Genomic DNA, 21,739 nt, shown 5'->3' with positions numbered 1-21,739 from the left:
TATAAATAAAATTGTTACACATATATAAATATTTTAATTAAATGCAACACATATGTCAACAATTGACAGACATTAATCTAAGATTATTTCACAAACACACACACACACACAAACATTGATTATATTACGATAGATTTATCAAAATAATTTACAAATAATATGAAGACTCCATGGTAAAAGTGCCGTGAATTTTTATAATTTAAATAAAAGTTACAAAGTTTGCCAATTGGGATCACATATTTATTAAATTAAAAAATATAGTTAAATATTAAACTATTGAATCCTTTTCTATGTCTTCTACTTAAGTAATTCTAATACATGTATAACAAAACTTCAAATATTCATACTATTAGCTACGTAATACGATCTAGCCATAAATATTTTATTTGAATAGCATATTAAGTGCAACAAGCATGTTTTGTACATCTTCAGTTTTTATCTCTTTTTGAGCAATTAGAATATGTATGTTACTTTGAAAGAATACACGCAATCTAATCTAGTTGATATTGTTACTACTAACATTTTTACTATGGGATCTTCATATATTTTCATTACTTTTCCATATTAACCTAGTTTACGAACTTATATACTTACGATATACTTATACGTAAATAAATAACCAAGGAAGGTAAAACTATTCTAAAATCTGATATTTTAACCACAAATTTATTATACATAAGAAATTGGACAAAAATCAAAATAAATGTATTTGAAACGTTGTTCAGTATTACCCCACATATTATAAAATCTAGTTACTGGCTATTTACACTAGCTGTTGTCTTGTTGTTTTAACCTTGACCCGTGAGATATATTCATTAAAAATATATTGACTTCCTTAAAAAATTAAAACATATTTATTCTAAACATCGACATTTATATTATTTGAGTAATCATTATCCATTTATATTATATTGGGTGCAATACATCAAACACTCATTAATATACCTTAAAAATACACATTTATTAAGACAACATATGTCAAGAAATCTAACTAAAACACATTTCAATAAAAAGAAATATGCATGAAATGTTTCAGATTTTCATCATATGAGTATGTATAAAATCCTACACATTTAGACCACAGAACTATGTTATTTTAATTAGTTTCAACTCATTCTATACAATGTTTTGCCAAAATTTTATTTGTAAAGTTAAACTTATATATTATTGACAAGCAAAAATGTTTTTCGACGCTTAATTGTCAAAATCTAAACAAAAAATATATGTGAAAAGTATACTAAAAAATGCATTTCAATTTTCAGTCTTATAAAATCACACATAGGAACAAAATAAATACATGAAACTCATTACAATACTGAATAAATTTAGATATTTAATAAAAATAAAGTTATTCAATAGAATTCAACATTGAAGATTCTAATTTTATTTTCTCCTGTGACAAATACGTTTTCTCCACCATAATGAAACTTGATGCCGGTTATTTCTTCTGTAAGGAAATAAATATTATATTAGAGGCATTTTTTTACAGATTAATCTACATAATGCGATACACTTACCAACGAATATCTTTTCAATAGTATCAATCAAAATTCCAGTTTTAGCTCTATATATTTCCATACAATTTCCTGTTCCAATTAATATCAAATGAGCATTAGGAGATAATGCAATTATTGCTGGAGTGCTAGATCTTGTATAATTTCCTTTAGCGATGAATTGTACCATTTCTCCTTTAGCATAGTCAACTGAAAATAATTTAATTATACAAATGTTTACTTATAATTATAAATTTAATTGTTTATTAAATTGAAAGAATACCATCACAACTTATAGTAATTTTATAGATAAATGTATAAGACAAAATAATAACAAAAACGTTTTTCTGCCCTAGTGACTCATTCATGTAATTGACTTATATTTAAAAATAAGACTACTAATACAAAGACTTATTTATTAAATTGCCTAATATCAAATTTAAAATAAGAGAAAACTGACTTTATATTAAAAAAACTAACTATAGCTATATTATCCATGTACAAAAATATATATTTTGACCAGCACAATAAACCAGTGGTATTAGTCGTTGGATACATATCCCATGAAGACCCTAGTGTGCGATTCTATCATGCCTGGGAGATCATATTATTATAATTCCCATCGATCATCATAGATTGTGTTATACTATAGTCACTGTATTGTTTTTAATCTGGTGTCTTACTATTTACTTGGTAATTGTAAATTGTGTTAACCCGTTGTAACGCATTAAGCTAACGCCTGTCATGTCTACTTGAAAAAGTTGTTATTTCAATATGTGATAAATCGTTTTTAGTTTTCAAAAATGTTCGACCAGCAAGCTTGCACCAATTGATGTTAAAATCTATGAAATCGATTCCTCAATTCCAAAGATAAAGTAAGTTGCAGCACGTTTATTTTACTTGACATGAAAATCTATTTGGAATACTACTTGACAAAACTAACCTAATAGAACTCGCAAGGTTGGTAGTCCTATTAAGCTGCTGAGGAATTTAGATACACCAAAACTGCAATGAAACGCAGCTGATTTTGAAAGAATTGAGCACATAATTTTTATAAATATGAGTAAACATAAAAATGTGAAAATAAGGGTTACATTACAATAATATAAGATCCCAAGAGTAGCTTTTTCCTATTATTTATTCCAGTCAAATTGTGGATATTCTATTATTATACCTTTTAAAATGTTTCTTCTGAAAACCTAATAATTATGTGTTGTGACAGTTTCTTCCAAGATTACTGTATGATGTCTAGAATCAATATCACTTGTATTTAATTACTTTTAACTCAAATGCAATAAAATATAGTACATAATTCAATATTAAATGATTTTGATTGAATAAGAATAACATTAAATATCTTTTTAAACGTAACTTATATAAATATCTGGAATAAAACTATAGTTACAATACTTCTTTTATTTTGCTTAAACAAAAATAGAAAACCTAGGAGAAAGAGAATAACTTGTGACGTAATGGAAAGTAAAATTCAGCAAGTAATGACTGATCAGGTAACGTTTGATATAAATTTACTTAGTACACATCTGCATTTGAAATAACGCACTACTTTAAAATTATTTATTTAAAGTAGCACGTCTAATATAAGATTATTTACTTCACATTTTTGCATTTATTGTAAATAAACGATTAAAAATTGACATGTTTGATATTGAGCCTAGACATCACATACAATAATTTGTATACTTTTAGTATCGTATAATCTCCATGTGCCATCCTTGGAAACTGTTGCAATATGACTCGTGCCAGCGTCGAAAGCAAAATCATAGATTCCAGCGCTGTGGCCCATCAGCTCAAAAGCTCTCACAACTTCTATGAATTTTCCAGTGTTATCAAATAACACTTCCCAAATTCTAACTTCAGACACAAAACCTGAAGCAACGATATATCTAGCGCACGGAGAAATCTTTACTTTCTCAGTGAACATCATATACGTGTCTACTCTTGTTATTTCTTCGCCCTTTAAGCTCCAAATGACTATATCGTTGTTTGTCGAACATGACATAATGTACCGTCCGTTGCAAGCTATGTCAAAACCGATTATATCTTGGTAGTGTACCTTAAAACACAAATAAATAAACATGAAGTAAAACTCAATACAAATATATTATTTACTTATTTTAAAACGTTTACTGTATTGAAGACGTTGACTTTGCACACAGAGTTGGGTAAGCCGTCCTTCTTTTTGTCGATTTTGAACACTTCTATACGATGCTCTCTGTATTTATGTATCAGGAAGGCTTTGTTATCGGGACTCAATAGCACATGTGTGGCATAATCGTATTCTACATTTATTCTGTATGATTTTCGCCCCTTTGTTTGGATTTCCCTTATGTCCCAGAATATAATTGTACGATCTGAAATGAAATTAAAAAATATTACTCAACTACACAATACAGTTAGATTATTATACACAATTGTATAATTAAAATACAAAGCAGTAGCATAAAAATATCCTACACAGTGATTTTTATTTAGATATAAGTAGTTTTCTGTAATTATTGTATGGTTTTCTTATATTATTTATTAACTTAGTATCTTTTGAAAAGTTAATGGATGCATCACTTGAGCTTTTTTAACTTTCATAGTTATTTGTAACTTTTACTCACATATTACGACAAATACCAGTTCCCACATATCGAGAAAACACATGAGATAAATTCGTATAACAATGCAAATACTTTTCAATTTCAAATAGGTATAATTTTAACACATATAGAATATGTAATATATTATATTATATAACTTCCCAGAAGAGTAATTGCGAAAATTTAGTCAGTTAATTTGTTGAGTAATTCAATAATGTATCACTTGGGATAACAATGTTTCTTTTTGTGTATACATAATACGTAATTACAGTAAATTGACCACGTACAGATAACGAGTCAATGTAATCATTGTTGGACTGCACATCTTTTTATTAACCCTCTATTGCTAGATGGACAGCATGAACAATTGGTATTGTCAGGTGAAGAAAAATAAAAGAGGAAAGATTTAATTTTATTGCAATGTATTACTGTAATACTTATGGCGTTACATTGTGGGGCTAAGAATAGAACAATCAGAGTGTAGATCATTTTAGAATTTTATATGATCTTATAGTATTGGTATTCAGCTTCCAATTAATGTGTTAATTACAGTTTTATACTAACAGATTAGAAATGCCATTAAAAAATCTGAAAAGTGAGAGTGAGAATATGGATATATTGTTTTTATTAGCGCTTTTTACACCTGTTTATGATCCTGCATTTATTACAAACAGGAAATAGGTCTGTATTTTTCTTAAAAAAGCATTCCAAAACAAATTAATTAAGATATAAAAAATATATAATATCATAATTGTTTCTCAAGACATGATATTTAAAGAAACATCTATATATTGTACATCGTTACAGTTGGTAGTACAGAAAATTACGGAAATTATTCACTCACGCAATGTTTCCACTCCACGATCGATTGATTCGACAAATTGCTAATAACAACAACAACAACAAAACGTTCACACACCAACGCTTACACATTTTTGTCAAACTGGATAACACACTGGAAAAGTTAATGTGTTTGAGTCAATGAACCGAAAGTAATTTAAATGATTGATTTAACAATGATTATTAAGTATTACCATATTTATTACTTACTGAGCAGTTTGATAGCGTAATGCTTATATATGATTTTATTTCTAGATTATTACATATTAAGTTTTCCCAAAGATGATTAGTATATACATTTGCTTAATTACTATTGTGTGTAATAAATTGAATGTCATTTAAAAATAAATATAAAATACTTAGTTTACTAATAAATTATGCTAGAACATCAATCTTTACAAATTAAAAAAAATAATCTTCAAATAATTAATTAATTTGTTTTAAGAAATGAATCTGTTTTAAAAAAATAATCAACAAGTGACTCGCCAGTGAATAACACCGTAAGTAAAAAAGCATTTTAAAATTTATTTCTTGCATATTTCCCGTTAATTTTATTACCTATCAGTTTTAATATAAAAACTAAAATCGCGTTGACGTTGATAATTTCATATTTATCTATTCTGAATAGAGCATATGTATGTAAATATAGCACGAATGACTTGAAACAATCAGAGATAATTTGCGATTAATAAATCAGTCGATCTTAATTTTTTATAATCAAGATACACCACTTTATAAGAACAAGCAAAAACCAGATTTTACCTTTCGCCTACGAAGAAATATTTTTAATATTTTTTTCTCGCTAATTAAGATACGTTTCAACCATTAATTAATGATTTTAACTTTATCTTGATAATGTCACATCATTAATAAATTGCGTTAACAATCTAATATATTAATTTAATACTCAATACACAAACATTAACGCTATACCATCTAAATGAAGAATTATAGTGTACACGTTTGTATATAATACTTTTAATTATATACATTCATAATTGTGCTATTGACTTGTATTTAATTTATGAATAGATTAGTAATAGTAATTAATTTACAATCGTACGTCATACAACATTTAAATATATGGGAATGCCCAAAAATGAATAGCATGTAATGAAATGTTCATATCTCTAGAACACTATAATTATTAACTTATTAAAACTAAAAGTAAAGTCATGGTCTACAAAACAGTTTTCATGTATTTTATTTAAGGATTGGCTTATAATATATTATATTATTATACTTTTATTTATTTTACGTAGATTAATTAAGGAATACATCCTATGGCAGAGTCTCAAGATGTGACTAATCAATGCAGTTTCTTCGAATATTACCAGTAAGTCACAAAACTACTCACAATCAAAATTAAGATTAAAAAAATATATTTAAATATTTAAAAACATTTTTAGCATAGTCACGATGGACCTATATTCCAACGTCATATAAGTCTTGCGCTTGCTCTCTTTTTCGGCACCCAACGCGAGCAGTTTGTTGATCGTTGAAAGGCGATGCAAATTACTACCGTACCCATTTTAATGTGTCATAAACATATCAATAAGTCGAACTTTTATTATACAGTTTTTTTTCTATAGCGCCAGAAGTTCGTGTTAATCATTTTAAAACGTGTTCAAATTATTCTGGACCATTCTGTAACTAACTAAAAAATCATAATATAGGCGTGTCTAAAATTAAATTTTAATTATTATCAGTGTGTAGGCTTAGACCAGATTAGATCCACATTCTGACCGTGAAGTGATCTAATAAACACGAACTAATGCAAATATGCTGGTGCGGGTGACCGTCCTAGAAAATGCCACAGAAGGTCGCGGGTTCGTTTCCCCCTCGTAGTATCGTTGATATGTATGTTTATTTTTTAATCAAATTGTCATTGTAAAATGTTTATGGATATCGTTATCTCATTCATATAGTATAAACTGACCTTGTTTTTTCATACTGAAACGGATGAAAACGAAGCGTTAGATTTTATAAAAAGTCACCTCGAAATATTTCCGCGTTGCAAAAAAAAACACATAAACCAACAATCGTGCCTATTAACTTATGATTTTTATAAAAGTGATATAATAGGCTGGCAATGGAGGTAGAGTAGGTGGGTCGGTAAGATATACTAATTGTGGAGGATTTCTGTTTAAATAAATTTATTTATTTACTCTCATCGTTTCAGATTAACTATTACTGCGAAATAATTATTAATAAATATTAATCAAACCATAAATAAGAATTTAATATTAAATATTATTAATTAAGTGACAGAGCATTTATGCGATGTAGATTTTGTAAAAGCGCCCCTTTTCTTTTTTCTCAATTATTGATAATAAAAACCGTTTATTATTATACAAATATTTTAAACGTTTTAAATATTTATTATAAATGGTTATAACTAATTAACACCTCTCTTTAAATAGATAGTTTGACAAAAGGTTAATCTATTGTATAAGTAGGCTTGTTTATTAACGATTAGTTGAAGCACTTCATGATTTTATATCCAGGGGATGTTCCGATGTAAAAAAATTAAACGACGTCAAATAATACTAATAAAATACTTTTACGTGATTTTTTTTAATATATTGAATATTTTAATGGGAATTAACTATTTCAAAAAATGTGATTATTTCTAGAAAATCTGGTCAAAACACTATATGTTTATAAACAATGTTGTTAAATCAAATTTAGGTAAGAATTGAGAATTAAATTATCATTCACATACATTACACTGTTAATTATACAGTATAATGTTACATTAATATGCAATCAAATGCATATTTCTTTAATTTATTCGACATAAAATATGTATAAACGACGTAAAATATGTATAAAAAAACGTTTGTTTATGTTCTGGTTTAGAATTAATCGGAGCAAAGACAGAATTCTAAATGACATTAAATACGAATGTGTTTAATTGATAAATATTATGTAATTTCGATAAACATCAGTTTACAAAATATAAAACTCCAAATGTTTTTCTATTTTTGTTATTTGGTCCAAGAAACTCCAGTTTTTTGGGATGAAATGGCATACTTTTTAGATATGATTAAGTCAAAATAAATGTATTTTTTCAAACTTGGAAACAATCGATCAGCAATAAAAAAAATCATACATTTACCATCAAAATTTATCGGTTTTTGGTTATGTCAGAAGATTAACACATTCGAGTTTTGTATCATGTCGGGATATCAACACCTCGGTGTTAAATCACATAGGGTCAACTACTTTCGAGTTTTGAGGCTAAAGGGGTAGGTCACTTTGCAGTCAAATAAACGACAAAAAAGTTGGTAGCAGTTTATTTTATAAACGTATATTAATTACCATTTAATATTTTATAAATGTATATAAATATTATAGAACCGCTATTGAGCAGTGGAGTTCAAATGGCAGGTCTTGGAATTCAGGGAGTTTTCATTGGCGTGTCGAGTTGTATTGTTGTAAGCTGTGATTTCGGTGGAGCATCTGGGATCTGTCGTGATGTGTTCTCGTAATGCTCTATGGACGATCCGCTGATGTTTCTAGTGTCGGTACAGTCCCATGAATCATCTCTGCTGCTGTGACTCAGTGGCGTTTTCTCCTTTCTGTGACTAACATGACATCTTTTATAAAGCTGCTTTGAGACAACTCTAGCGAATCGCAGATGAGAATTTTTGCGAGATTCTTGGAAATTCCTCTGAAATGTGTTCACATTGAAGGGGCCGCTCCGGCGATCGGTAGCCAAAGCATAAAAAAAATAGTAATGTGCGCAAAATATAAGCTATTATCTAGCGCGCGTCCTTTCCAAACAAAGAGTATTTCTTTGGGCGGTACTTATGGGTGATTAACGTCTCGGAACGGATGTGTTATTGGGTAGTCCGTACATTATTTATAATTATTTAGTCACGAGATCTCTCTTCCATTGTTGTGTGAATATACTGTGTGTGACCCCACTTTCGAGACTTTTTTCATGTATTCCAAGGAGCACTAGAATTACATTTAAATTATAACAAATTGTGGTGGTTGAACTCCGCACAAATTGTAACACTAAAATGGTTGGCCATATATGGTCATATATAATAAATTTGGCAACGATATTAATTTTATGACTGAATTAGAAGCTTTAAAAATAGCTTAAGAATTGGCGCTAAAGTATAAATTACCAATTTTTGTATCAGTTGCTTTTTAAGCCACAGTAAATACAATTAATATACAATCAGATATTTGTAATAAAGTAATATTTATTTTTCCCACGGGCGTGCTAAGCTTTCTATTAATAACTGTAATAATTATTAGGGCAATTCATAGAAAACTTATGCCAACTACCTTATACAATTTTATTTATAAGTAAAATTTACAAAAAACCTTGACATTGTGCAACTTATTGAACCTTAAAAGAAATTTTAAATAAATGACTATTTGATTACATAATTTGGATAGTATTAACTGTTGAAAAATTTAATCATACATATACTAAAGTGGCATCAAAATCATTTCAACCAAAGAATGTTGATCTTATGATTTCATTAGTTTTATAAATAAACATAAATAATGTAATTTAAAATATTTTATATAAAAAGCAGTTGAATGCTATACATGTAATGGTCACTATTTTAACAACATTTAATATAACAACTGTGCTAATCTCAACAACCAGCTGCATATTTAAGTAAAATCAATGAATTGAATAAAATATTATAAAATGATATTTTTATTTATCCCACGGGCTATAATTGTTATAATAATAATAGAGGCAATCCATGGATGCTTACTAATACTATATTAAATGTATATTTTTAAGTAAAATTTACAAAAAATATACATTTTTTTTTAAATAAGTATTTTATATACAAAAAAATCATTAAAGTAAAACAGTATATTAGTAGTAAAAACAAGTTAACTTTACGCCTTTACGTTTTTTAAAAAAAATATTAGTTTAGTAACAAAATATATACACATTTTTAATAAAATATTTATTTATTTTGATACTCTGACAGGTGTTATTAGCCAAATTTTTATAGGATAAAACTATCCGGAAAATGTTACACCAAGCAATTTCGTAACGAAGCGCTTAGTATTAATACATCATATCGTAAATCTTTCACTATTAATCAATTTGTCGTCACGTGTTTCAGGAAAACTCCAGGTGCTATTAGACTCTACACAAGAACTATTGTCGCACCTTGAACGTCTCTCGTGCACCTTGAGATAATAGAGGAAGCGTGGGCAAGTCGTTGCGATTCTTCTGTACAGGTACGTGACGCGTTTAATGCGAATGGCACATTTGTTTTGAGCCTCGAGACTTTTGCTCGTGTCTAGAATTATATTCATGTCTAACACTAGCAAAGGTTACGCGGAAGATTTCGTACGCGGGAGAGATTGTATAATTCGCAAAAGAAAGTCGACCGATCAATGCGTGAATTTTTTAATCGATTACAACATTGAAGCACGCACAATGGGCACAAAACTTGTTTAAGCCAAAACATCAACGCATATCTTCCTAGACTGTTGAAAGATTTGTTTTCTAATATTTGAAAAATACATATCGATGTCATAAAGTGTAATACACTCAACTTTTGTTACTTTGCTCCCACTATTTTGACACATTTGCTATGAAAATCTCACATCTTCAAAATAGCGACTCAATAAAATTGGACAACTCTATTGTCATTTAAAGCATCACAGCAAAATTTAGATAAATACTTATACCATTTTATTAACCTGTCAAAAAAAGTATTACACGTTAATGAAAATTTTGTTTGAGAAAAGAACACGAAATAGAACCAGATTAGCATTGATCTTATTATAACTTAATTTAGATAAATTAAAGTAAACTAAACAGTTGTTTGTCCTTCTTCTGAAGTTGACAATTATGGAGTTAGCCAATTTATATTCATAGACATAACATATACGATATTAAAAAAATATGTCATGAATAAAATAAGTTTCCAAGTTCAAATGCGTATACGTCTTGCGAAAAAAACTTTCGTTTTTTTTTGTATGTATGCAAACAAAACGCTAGAAAGCAATATAGTCATAATAAACAAGCGATTGCACAAATCCGAAGAACAAACATGGTAAACCAGCAAGTAGAGAATTACATCATAAAACCGGTGGACAATATTAAAGCCTGGCATGTCAGTAAACAACTATTAATACGTTACAATAGCTTTTTTGTCTTCAGATGACACTGATTTGAAGGTGAGGACGAGAGCTAAGATAATGTTTTCTCAATAGAGGGGCAACGTTTTCCATATTCAACTCCACACCTGCTATTCTTTATTATGTTAATATAATTAAAACGATGTTGTAAAGTATAATATAATAATTGTTTTATTGTATGATACAGATAATTACATATAGCAGTAATTAGTGAAATTCTCGCATTGTGTTTAATCAATATCGCTCTATGTATATTTAATTACATCGGAGGTTTTATGGTAAATGTCCCTACAATGTGGTTCTGCTGTAATAGTCTTAACTAGTTTAGAAAACGATCTTTCCAGAATATCACTATAATCTCACCATTATTTTTTTCGAATGCAAACTCGGTTTCAGAACATGTTTTGAAGCTTCTTTGCTGTTTATCCATTGTCTTGATCTCTTCTAGTTATCATAATATAAGTTCTCTTTTTAAGTATGATTAATCGAAAACCAGATTTTTTGCCTTTGGATCAGTTCATGCGGTACCCATTGGTCCATTTTTTAAATTTTCCTATAGCATCTAGACGTCATAAAACGTTTACAGGAGAAACCTTGACGTCTGCTGGGAGGGAAGAGGTGTTTTCAATAGTGTTTCTCAATATTTTTTATCAATAGCAGATGAAATTCTTCCACTGGGCTTGTGTTCAATGCTTATATCACCAGTAAGAAATTTCCCTAGCAAATGTTTTACAGTTCTCTGCCTAACACTGCAGTTTTACAGTTCTCTGCCTAACAGCAGAAAAGGGATGTTTAAGTTCAAGAAGTGATTCCTGGTTGTCAACGTTTCAGTTGTGTTGTCCGCCCCTTTTTGGGTGTCATGATCAATTACAGAACTCGAATTTTTTTAAACAAATTTCCGTTGGCCGCTAAGACAGGTCAGAAACGGTCAATTTGAGGATAAACCCGAATGCACGAGTAATCTTTTCTCAAGGCGGCAGATATATGGCTTTCTGATTTATGGCGCGTGTGACTTAATCTGTGAAGATGTTTTCCACGGTGTCCTATTTTAATGAAGAACCTTATTTTTTCTTAAACGGTTAAAACGCTTTATCAAAAGTCAAACTGACTTTTTTATGATTGATATTATTAGGTAATTCCTCCAATTGTTATTAGTAGAGTAGTTCAATTTTTGTTGAACCCGACAGATAATATTTTTTACGTTTTTTTTATCTAAGTATATTTAAGTAGGACCATTTTATTTTCAGCTGCTCTTTGAAACTAACCATATTATATTGACTTACACGAAACTTGATTTTTCAATTTGCACGAAAACTTCCGGAACCAATTAATCATCTATAGATGTGTTAATGTATGGATATAAAACTGTGTGTTCGTCTAGTATTATAAATAATTTGTCGTCAAGATACATATTCGGTTAGGTTAGCTCTCAGTTAATTAATCGATGCTAGTTATTAATAAATAAAAATACGATATAATTCAGTCTAGTGCCATAGAATGATGAAACATAACAAACTATTTCATTACATATTCCTTTTAATTGCCTTTTGATATTAGGTTATTCACTTTAAATCAAACGAGTCGGAAAAGTACAAAGTTTATAATCAAGTTTAATATTTATCTAAATAAAAAATATATTATATTTTAAACACTAATAGTAACAATTATGATTAACTCAATACAATAGTTAAATATCACTCACTGATTAATTTTACTAGCAATATGGTTAAAATTAAAATGTTGACCTTTTTATGTTTACCATATGGTAATAACTACGGACTAAAATCAACAACGAGAAAAAAGTCCGGACATTCAGTTGATTCGACTATTCGGGGCTAATATTAGTCAACTGGTCTGACTTGGGAGCTAAAAAAAGTCATCCGAATAAAAGTTTTGAGCGGCATACGGAAGTGAGATCAAAAGTATAATAAAGCAGTAAATATTTATCGATAATATTAAATTTTCCATCGAATATGTGTGTTACACATACAAATATGTATTTAAATATACAATAATACACATATACTACAAAAATACTTATTAAAAAAATTATTACCGCATATGGTGTCATGGCTGTATACATTAGATATTTCAGCTAATTAAACACTTTTTGTTTTTGGAGTCGTTTAGTCATCAAATATCAATAACTATCGTTTTACTGTGCTATTTGTATTTATTTGGTATTTTTTTTGTTTAAGTGACATAACACAAATATAGTTGATTAGATGCAAACGCATTGCATCTCGAGTTACGTTATAGAAATTCGCGTTCAACAAGGTCGTATGCGTAAATTCGCAAGTATAATTGTAAAATATTGTTGTGAAAAGCGGATTGGTGCCAAAAAATATTAATTTAAAAATTCAGGCCGTCATAAATAATTAATGAGGCAAAAAAATTGGAACAATTAGTACAACGATTTTTAGAAGATTAGTGCGTCTATCCATCTTGAACCTATTTAGCTTTTTATGAATTATGTAAAACGATTTTTTCATTAAAAAGTCATCTTAAAGTTTTCTTAAATAATAATAATATGATGATATTGGATTACATAATATTATATAACATGCTTAACATTTAAAATCGGATTAAAAAGAGTTTTAAGGCATGAAAGATTTTTTTGATGTTCCCTTCTTGAAAAAAATATTTTTTGGCATGTATTGTAATATTAACTAAAACAATCTGGTTTAGAAATTCGCAGAATTCCGGCCAATTTTTCGACACTGAAATTACGGTGATAAATCAATAAAAAGAGAGTACTATTTGGATATTAAAATCCGCTATTTAATTTACGTTTTTTATTTGTTGGCAAACTGTGACATGGTACAAGCATTACGTTTTACACAATTTTAACTTTTTAATTACTGAAACGCCTTTTCCGCCAAAGAAGATCTCATTTTCAATTTAGATGTCAATTATAGTGTTTGTCGGCACACAAAAAATACAAAAATATTTAACAACAGTAACACAAAATAATATTCTGGAAGCTAAACATCAGGTTCCTTACAGGTATAAATTAAAGTGTGCACGAAAATATATATTTGCGGTGTTTAATAGATCTGCCGAAGACATCGTAAAATATGTTTAGCCATATCCAGTTGAATACAGCCTGACACAGAGCTTAACAAAATACAGAATCTGGTAATAACTATGATTACGTCTCGTAATTGTTATTGATTTTTTTGTTAAAATATAATTGAATATTTCTGCGAAAGCTCTTACAATTTATATATTTATTTTTCTGTTATTTAAAAATAAAACCGTACCTTTTTTATGTATTGTTATATAAAATACATAAGAGTCACGTGGCCCGAGAACAACAATTACTAAAGGAAGTCGCAAAAAAATTGAAATGTTTATGTTAGGCAGATATGAATTAATAAAAACATTTTTAATTACATTTTATTAATTCAATTAGGAATTTTATGTTATCGTTGGTTTTGTATAAATGTTAATAAAAAATCTCAAAATAGAAATTATGAAAACTTACTATGATTATGTAATATGTGTATCTTAATGGTATATATTTAGTGTTTTTCGTTGCCAAGTAAAAGTAAAAAAATACATAATATAGTTGTAAATTCCATAATTAAATTTAAAAAAATATTACTGCAATATAATTTCGTTAAAACTTATGCATCATCTATTATCATATTTATCTTAATAGAGTTTACAGACAATGCGAAATTTCCAGCTGGTTTCAATGTACGTCATGAGTAACTTATAATCATGTCATGTACCTTCATTGAGAAAATACCTAAGCACCTGAACCTAAAATTAAAAATACCTTAAAGTCAAACCAAAAATAATTAATGGTAAGAATATTGCAAAATTTAAATAAAAAAGTTTATATCAATTTAATAAGGCTTTTTTCAAGTTGTTAAAAAATCTCCGTCGTTAATCACGAAGCCTACCCATCAGATCTAATAATAGCCATAACCAAATGCAAATTTATATTTTTTGCCGGACAATGCCGGACACCGGTGCACACCATGGCGCAAGCCACACTATGATAATTAATTATATAATTTATTTATTATGATTTATATTTAATTATTTTATTTATATTGATTTAATTAATCTATTTGTATATGTTATAACTAAGCATTCTTGCTTCTCAATGTTTTTCAGTTCTTAAGAAATGAGAATTCTCATATTTACTTCTCGATTTTCTCCTTTATTGTTTTTATTTTTACAATAATTTTTTGCTAATATTTAAGCATGTAAATTATTTTATGCATTAAAATTAAAATATAATAGAAATTTAATAATGATAAAACATTTATCATTTATTGAAACATATTAGAAGGTACATTATCAGACATTATTTTCAAAAGAACTTTTTATATTGCATATAAAATGTAAGCTAAGATAAGGACAATTATATAAGTTGAGTAAATCATAAACACATTTTAGCCATTCAAATATGTAAGAACTCTATTAAAAACTTCCTAGAAAGCATTTAAATTTTAAAATATCTGGCACCGACCCACCTTTTCTGATGCAGCGATTGTAAAACAATTCAAAATATTCGTACAAATTTAATTTCTAGCCAAAAAAGCTTAATGAGAATTATCGATATGGCATTTTTCTAAAGAAATTCTCGAGATTATTCTCGAGAATTTCTAATTATAACACTAATTATAACCTGTATTTAAAATTTGACTATTATTCTACATATCACGAAATTGACAATACAAAAAAATAGTGCTTAGTAATGATATAGTTTGTCATTTCAAGATTTTGAATTTACAATAAATGCATTTTTTTTTTAAATTGGAAAATCAGGGGCCAATATGTAAAAAATTCACAACCCTGTGAATTTTTTACACATTCCAGTGGGAATAAAAGGGTTCATAGTTTCTTCAATTTTATTTAAATAACCTTGTTTTAAAACCCAAAAAAATATTAGAACTTAAGTGAATAAATATCATGTAAAAAATATTGCTACATTTTTTTTACACAACTTTAATAAATCATACCAATTTTTTTAAGCTTTTTAAAAATTGTTTAATCTCACAAATACTTCTTTTCGAATTATTCAAATTTTATTTACAGAGTAACTTCGACTTACGTGTGATTTGACTTACAAGTTTTTCGAGATACTAGCATTTTTTTTAATTTGACTCGGTTTACGAGTCTCGACATACAAGCAAAAATATATTGCGTAACTTTAAAAATAACTTTATTATTTATTTAGGTAGTATGTATTTCACATTTCAATTACCATTAATTCATTTCAATTTTCCCCATTGAAATGGATTATTGTTATTTCAATTAATTTCAATGGGAAAAATTGATTTGACATACTATAATAGTAATTTGAGTTACGTGCTCCATTAACCCATACGTCACGGTGCCTCGAAATGAAAAATGACATCCGATGGGGTCGCTCAACTCCCCCAAACATTTCAAGTCAAAATATTGATGAATTCTTCATCAAATATATTTAAAAATGGATAATTCTAAGTATAAAATTTGTTATTCATGATAAGCTTCATCATCTGGTCAATATTTAGGATTTTTTAATTAATCATTACGACGCAAAAAGCGACGACGTAAACGCCGAGATTTCGCTGCAGACTGGCTTTGCAGGTATACGAATGACCGCCGCGCGCTCGGTACATAAAACTACGGAGTAACCCAAAAAAATAAACAAGTATTTGATTTATTTATTATTTCAATTTTTGAAATAAAAAATTGTTGCAACATTTATGTTGTTATTATACAAAAAAGTCAATATATAAATACTATTTTAAAATTAAAATATAAATTTGAAAAAATAAAACACATTTATTTTATAAACACAAAAAAATTCTAGTGTAACACTAAAAAATATGTTTATCTTATACATATATATATATTAACATTTTATATTAATTTCAAATTTGTAAAAACTTTTTTCAAGCACACCTTTCTTTCGGATTGTGATATTTTGTGCAAATGATTATCTATAAAAGTGAGAAATGACATTTTTGCTAATACGAGTTTATTGATATATAATTCAATTGCAATCAAATATTCACTCACCATTGTAATTTTCTCCACCGTAATGGGAAATCTTCCAGGCAAACTGAATTCTTATCCATAAGTTTTTATGTGTATCGTGCTAATAATTTAAAAATAATAACTCGAAAAAATTCTCATTTTCTAATATCTGACGGGAGATAATATTTACTCAAAAATGTGTCATTTCTGAGATTCGGTACTTCCAGTGAGCCAGTAATATCTGACGGGAGATAATATTTACTCAAAAAAATATGTTATGATTTCCTTATAACAGGATAGAAAAAAATACAATATAATCTTACTAATCTGACAATCTTTAAATTCTCAGTAATCCAATATTATCTAATGGTTAATGGTAAGATAAATTTTGTGTTTTGTACTTTTTATATATGTACATCGTATTTTTTATTTTCTGTAATTTGACTTCATTTCTAAATAAACTCTTTTACATTGGCATTCGTGTCCTTGCCAACAGTTAGAGGGCGAAATATTTCTCTGATTGCGGCTATAAAAATTGAAGGAATTGGCTAGAGAATCATTCAAATCGATTAAATTTGGTGGACGTTATGCATGTATATGTACACGAGTATGTAGCCACAGTTACTTTGCCAAATTGTAATAAATATTATATGAATACATATAAGAAATAACCTGCAGCTGCTCGGAAAAATAAACTATAAATTGTGATTATGTACATGTGAGTACAATAAAATGCATTTATTAAAAAATATCCTCTCTGGTCAAACGATCATCAAATCTGAGCATCGAAAATCTATCTCTAGTCATGGCCGCTGAATAAAAATATTGTTTGAACAGTTCGCTTGTTGTCCATAATTCTTTGAACTGTAATTTACCCCCATTCAATCCTCCAGAAGATAATAGGATGCCTATAAACGCTTCAACTTCGATACGATTTACGGGAGAAATGTCTTTTTTGAAATGTATTATCAATATCGATATCGCTATCGTATTTGCTACTACTCTCGTCAGAATCTTGCAAAATTCTTAGCAACTCTTCGTCAGTTACAAGCCGATCAGCCATTTTACAATTTCAAAAGTAACGTGAGAAATAAAATAACAATAACGATCGAATTTGGCGGTTCAATTCGTACTGTATGTTTTTTTGGGGAACGGTGTAGTTTGCGATAAAGCGTTGAAAGAACCGCGTGGAGGGGGCGCCGCGCGAAATTCTTAGAAGGCGAATTTCTCTAAAAACTGACTCAGGTATACAAATCACGCGGCGACAGTAGCGATTAGAGTTGATTTTATTTTTTTCTCGCGATTGGAGATAATAAAGTACAATGATTATTTTTAATATTAATTCTTTAAACTATTTTTGACAAATACAAAAAGTTTGCGACAAATAGGATTTATATTAAATAAGTTATTTGAGAAAAACCAAAAAGTTGGGGGAGTCAATAGACCCCACAGGCACGGAAGGGTTAAGGAATGAATTAAACTCGTTAGTCAAGGCACCGCTGTATATATTATATTAAGTAGGTAAGAAGTTCTTCGAGTAAATTTTATGTTTCTCTCATCCTTATTTAATTTAACGATCACTGATCTAAATTAAAAATACATATTTGTGAGACAATGAAAAACTTATTTAGTATAAATTTATTGTTTTTTATTTATTTTATTTTGAAAGATATTGGAACCTTGTCACTTTATATTAAATGAAAATTTGCATTAAACTTGACGTGAATAATTCTAAAATGCAAAACATATATTATACATATGAATTCCTAACAATGCTGCTGTAATAAGATTAGCCGTAGATGTGTATAAAGGCATAAAAAATAATCATAGCATAATTATAATGAAGGTATGAAGAGCAAACACGACCAGTTCATTTCAGACGTCGACAACCTTTTCCAAGGTTCGACGCTCGGTGCCAACTCCATGCTGCAAATCGGCTCATTGACATTCGCGAATTCGCAAGTTCAGCCATACGCGTTCAACGACTATTTTTTAAGATTACCTTTACTTACGCGATCGCGTCGTATAAAATCAATTTTACGGCACGTAAATTTTGTGCCCCACCGTGAAACTACAATTTTCCGGTTGAAACCGGGTTTTCCGTCGAGATTGCCTCTCGTACGCCGCGTGTTGTAATATCATATTAGTTATTAGGTTATTGGCGTATATGATTGTTTATGGTCACATTGAAACGCACAGCGAAATGATTGACGGCCCTTGTTGAGAATTACGCAGGTCTAAAATTGAGCACTGTATTAATTCCAGATGTAAACGAAATACCATAAATTTGAACTGATTGTTTACATTTGCATCGAGAAATGTAGACGCAACACTTTATTATTAAAAACAAATAAGAGAAGTGATTCTCAATAGTTCTGATTCTGGAATGAAATGTAAATGTGTGAATTAATCATAACTAATAATTAATGAGTTGAAAATTACTTATTATGGACACTCTGATTTCACTAATTTGATACATTTCCATGAATCTCTTAAAAAAACACAATTCTATTTTAGATAAACTAATAAAAAAGCAAGTAAAAAATAATGAAAATATCTTATACTTTTCCTTACTCTAAAATTAACAATGAATGTTTTTAAATATGGTGGATTTTATTTATTATAACTGATTGCAAATATACACTACATATAGGCTTTGACAAAATACTCAAAAATCATTAGTAATTATATTTTTATTGTTGATTATGATATATTATATTATGGTTCTTACAAGAAAGTGAGTTTATGACTTTATATTGTATAGAAACAATACCTTGGTATATTTGTTAATCAGAGTGAGTCGAGATAAATATTTTTGGAATTATTTTTTGCATAGCAAGTGTAGTTTTTTATGATGATTTTATCATTTATTATATTTAGTATGAAAATATCACTCATAACATGTGTTAAGATTAGCAAAAACAATGTACAAAATATCAAAAAAATATACATATGAGAAATTTATATCAGCACATAATTTTATATATTATATCTTTTACTGCAAAACTACGATAATTAATGATAAAATCAACTATAACAAAAAACTGTACATAATAGAATATCTTTATCCTGTTCATTATGAGAGATTTTTAGTACCTTGTATGTATGACCTATCTCGATTTTATCATCCGCGAGATTTGGAAAAACTAGGAAAATATGTGATGATGAAAATATGTGATGAAAAAAAATAAAAATAAAATCTCCCAGACTGCATGGTGATTTATACAATACGTTTCGTATTGCACAATTGTTTCGAAATGTATTGTACAATTTTTTGAATGCAAAAACCGGTATCAAAAAATGTTAGCTAAGTAGTAAAAACTTAAATTAAACAAATATCGGAGAAAAATACTAAATATAATATTACAGCACCAAAAAATAGAATTCTGTAGAAAAGTGATTTTTGTAGCGATTTTTATATTACCAATTTCAATTGAGTGTTTTTTAAAAATACGAAAAACTACCGTACAAATTTGTGTCCACGATATTCAAAACACACTAAAATGCGTATTTACTGTAATATAATTACTGTAATGTATTGTATATTAAGCCCTTAAATGTCACTAATATTAATTAATAAATAATAAAAAATAGATATCCTCCCCCTAAAATCCTTTGAGTCTTTATGTAATAAACCCTTTTCGAGTCTCTTTTTTATTAGTTTTTACGCAGATTCATCAATTCATTGCTTATCTTAAAGGTCTTTAAATGTTTTAGAATTCACTATTTTAAAGTCTGTTAAGTTTGATTTTGTACAATTTATAATTTTTTATCGAAAAAATATAGGAAATTCCGCTCTTTTCTTTTCAAACTATTTATAGCTTTATGGCTGGTTCTTCGCCACGATATTTCTTATTTATTGATTTATTATTGCTACTAAACAATACTCCGTTATTTATAATATTTTATTTTACTAAATCGATTTACTTGGTGTAATGTTATTTATATTACCTACAAGAAAAAGTTAATGAAAAAAATCAATAATAAAGTTTAAAATAGTAAAAATAACGTAGACAGTCATTATAGTAAAATTCGTTATAAATTATTTATAATAATTCAATATAATATTTAGGTAGTGTATCTAAACATGTATTATAGTTAAAGTCTACAATTCAACAAGTATTTCCGTTTAAAGGAATTGAAAGTTTATATTGTTTAACAACATAGTATACTCATTTGAATTTGTATAGAATACATAATAAATCAGTATAACGACAAGGCGACTTTTCACTCTATTGACTTGTATCTTAAAAATAAGTTAAAAATGCAAATATATCCTCGTTAACGTATCTCATACGTCGGAAACTTTTTGTTAAGCAAATTAAATGATAAATGTTCGTTATCAACAAAAAGCATTCGTGCATATGTAGCTAAACGTTTTATTATTAAGTGAATGCGACAAGCGTTATTATATTACAGTTATTATCATGGTATACGTATAAACATAGTAGTATATAATAATGAAGAGTCGCTTTCACGTATACACATAAAAGCGTTATAAACACGTTAACGGAAAATGTGAAAAACCATAACAAAAGACTATTTTTCATGGCGTACCAACACGTAACCATCATCTGAGAATATTAACGATTCCGCCAACATGTGAGTGTGATTGTATTATACGTTGTATTATTAAATGCATGAAGTATATTGAGCGTCGACGGTTGTACTAAAAGC

The 21,739-nt window shown here is 28.2% G+C and overlaps 1 protein-coding gene across 3 annotated transcripts in view; it reads right to left on the bottom strand.

Annotated features, from left to right (window-relative positions):
- Positions 1-652: 652 nt before the first annotated feature.
- The window catches only part of LOC148238890 (transducin beta-like protein 2), a 127,019-nt gene continuing 105,932 nt past the window's right edge, over positions 653-21,739 (bottom strand). For 2 of the 3 annotated variants that reach the window (XM_088189099.1, XM_088189143.1), the window contains exons 3-6: positions 3,642-3,865; positions 3,195-3,567; positions 1,518-1,703; positions 653-1,447 (exon numbers count right to left, since the gene is read on the bottom strand). In XM_088189099.1, coding sequence (XP_088045225.1) covers positions 1,353-1,447; positions 1,518-1,703; positions 3,195-3,567; positions 3,642-3,865 — 878 coding nt within the window. In that variant the 3' untranslated portion in view covers positions 653-1,352. The remainder of the gene's footprint in view (positions 1,448-1,517; positions 1,704-3,194; positions 3,568-3,641; positions 3,866-21,739) is intronic. The other variant, XM_088189137.1, reaches the window with a different exon arrangement.

Source organism: Plectrocnemia conspersa, unplaced genomic scaffold (genome assembly GCF_051122295.1).
Source record: "Plectrocnemia conspersa isolate PC_06_02 unplaced genomic scaffold, ASM5112229v1 ptg000001l, whole genome shotgun sequence".
Lineage (NCBI taxonomy): Eukaryota > Metazoa > Arthropoda > Insecta > Trichoptera > Polycentropodidae > Plectrocnemia > Plectrocnemia conspersa.
The sequence above is the reverse complement of the archived record's forward strand: the minus strand, read 5'-3'. Positions and strand labels throughout refer to the sequence as shown.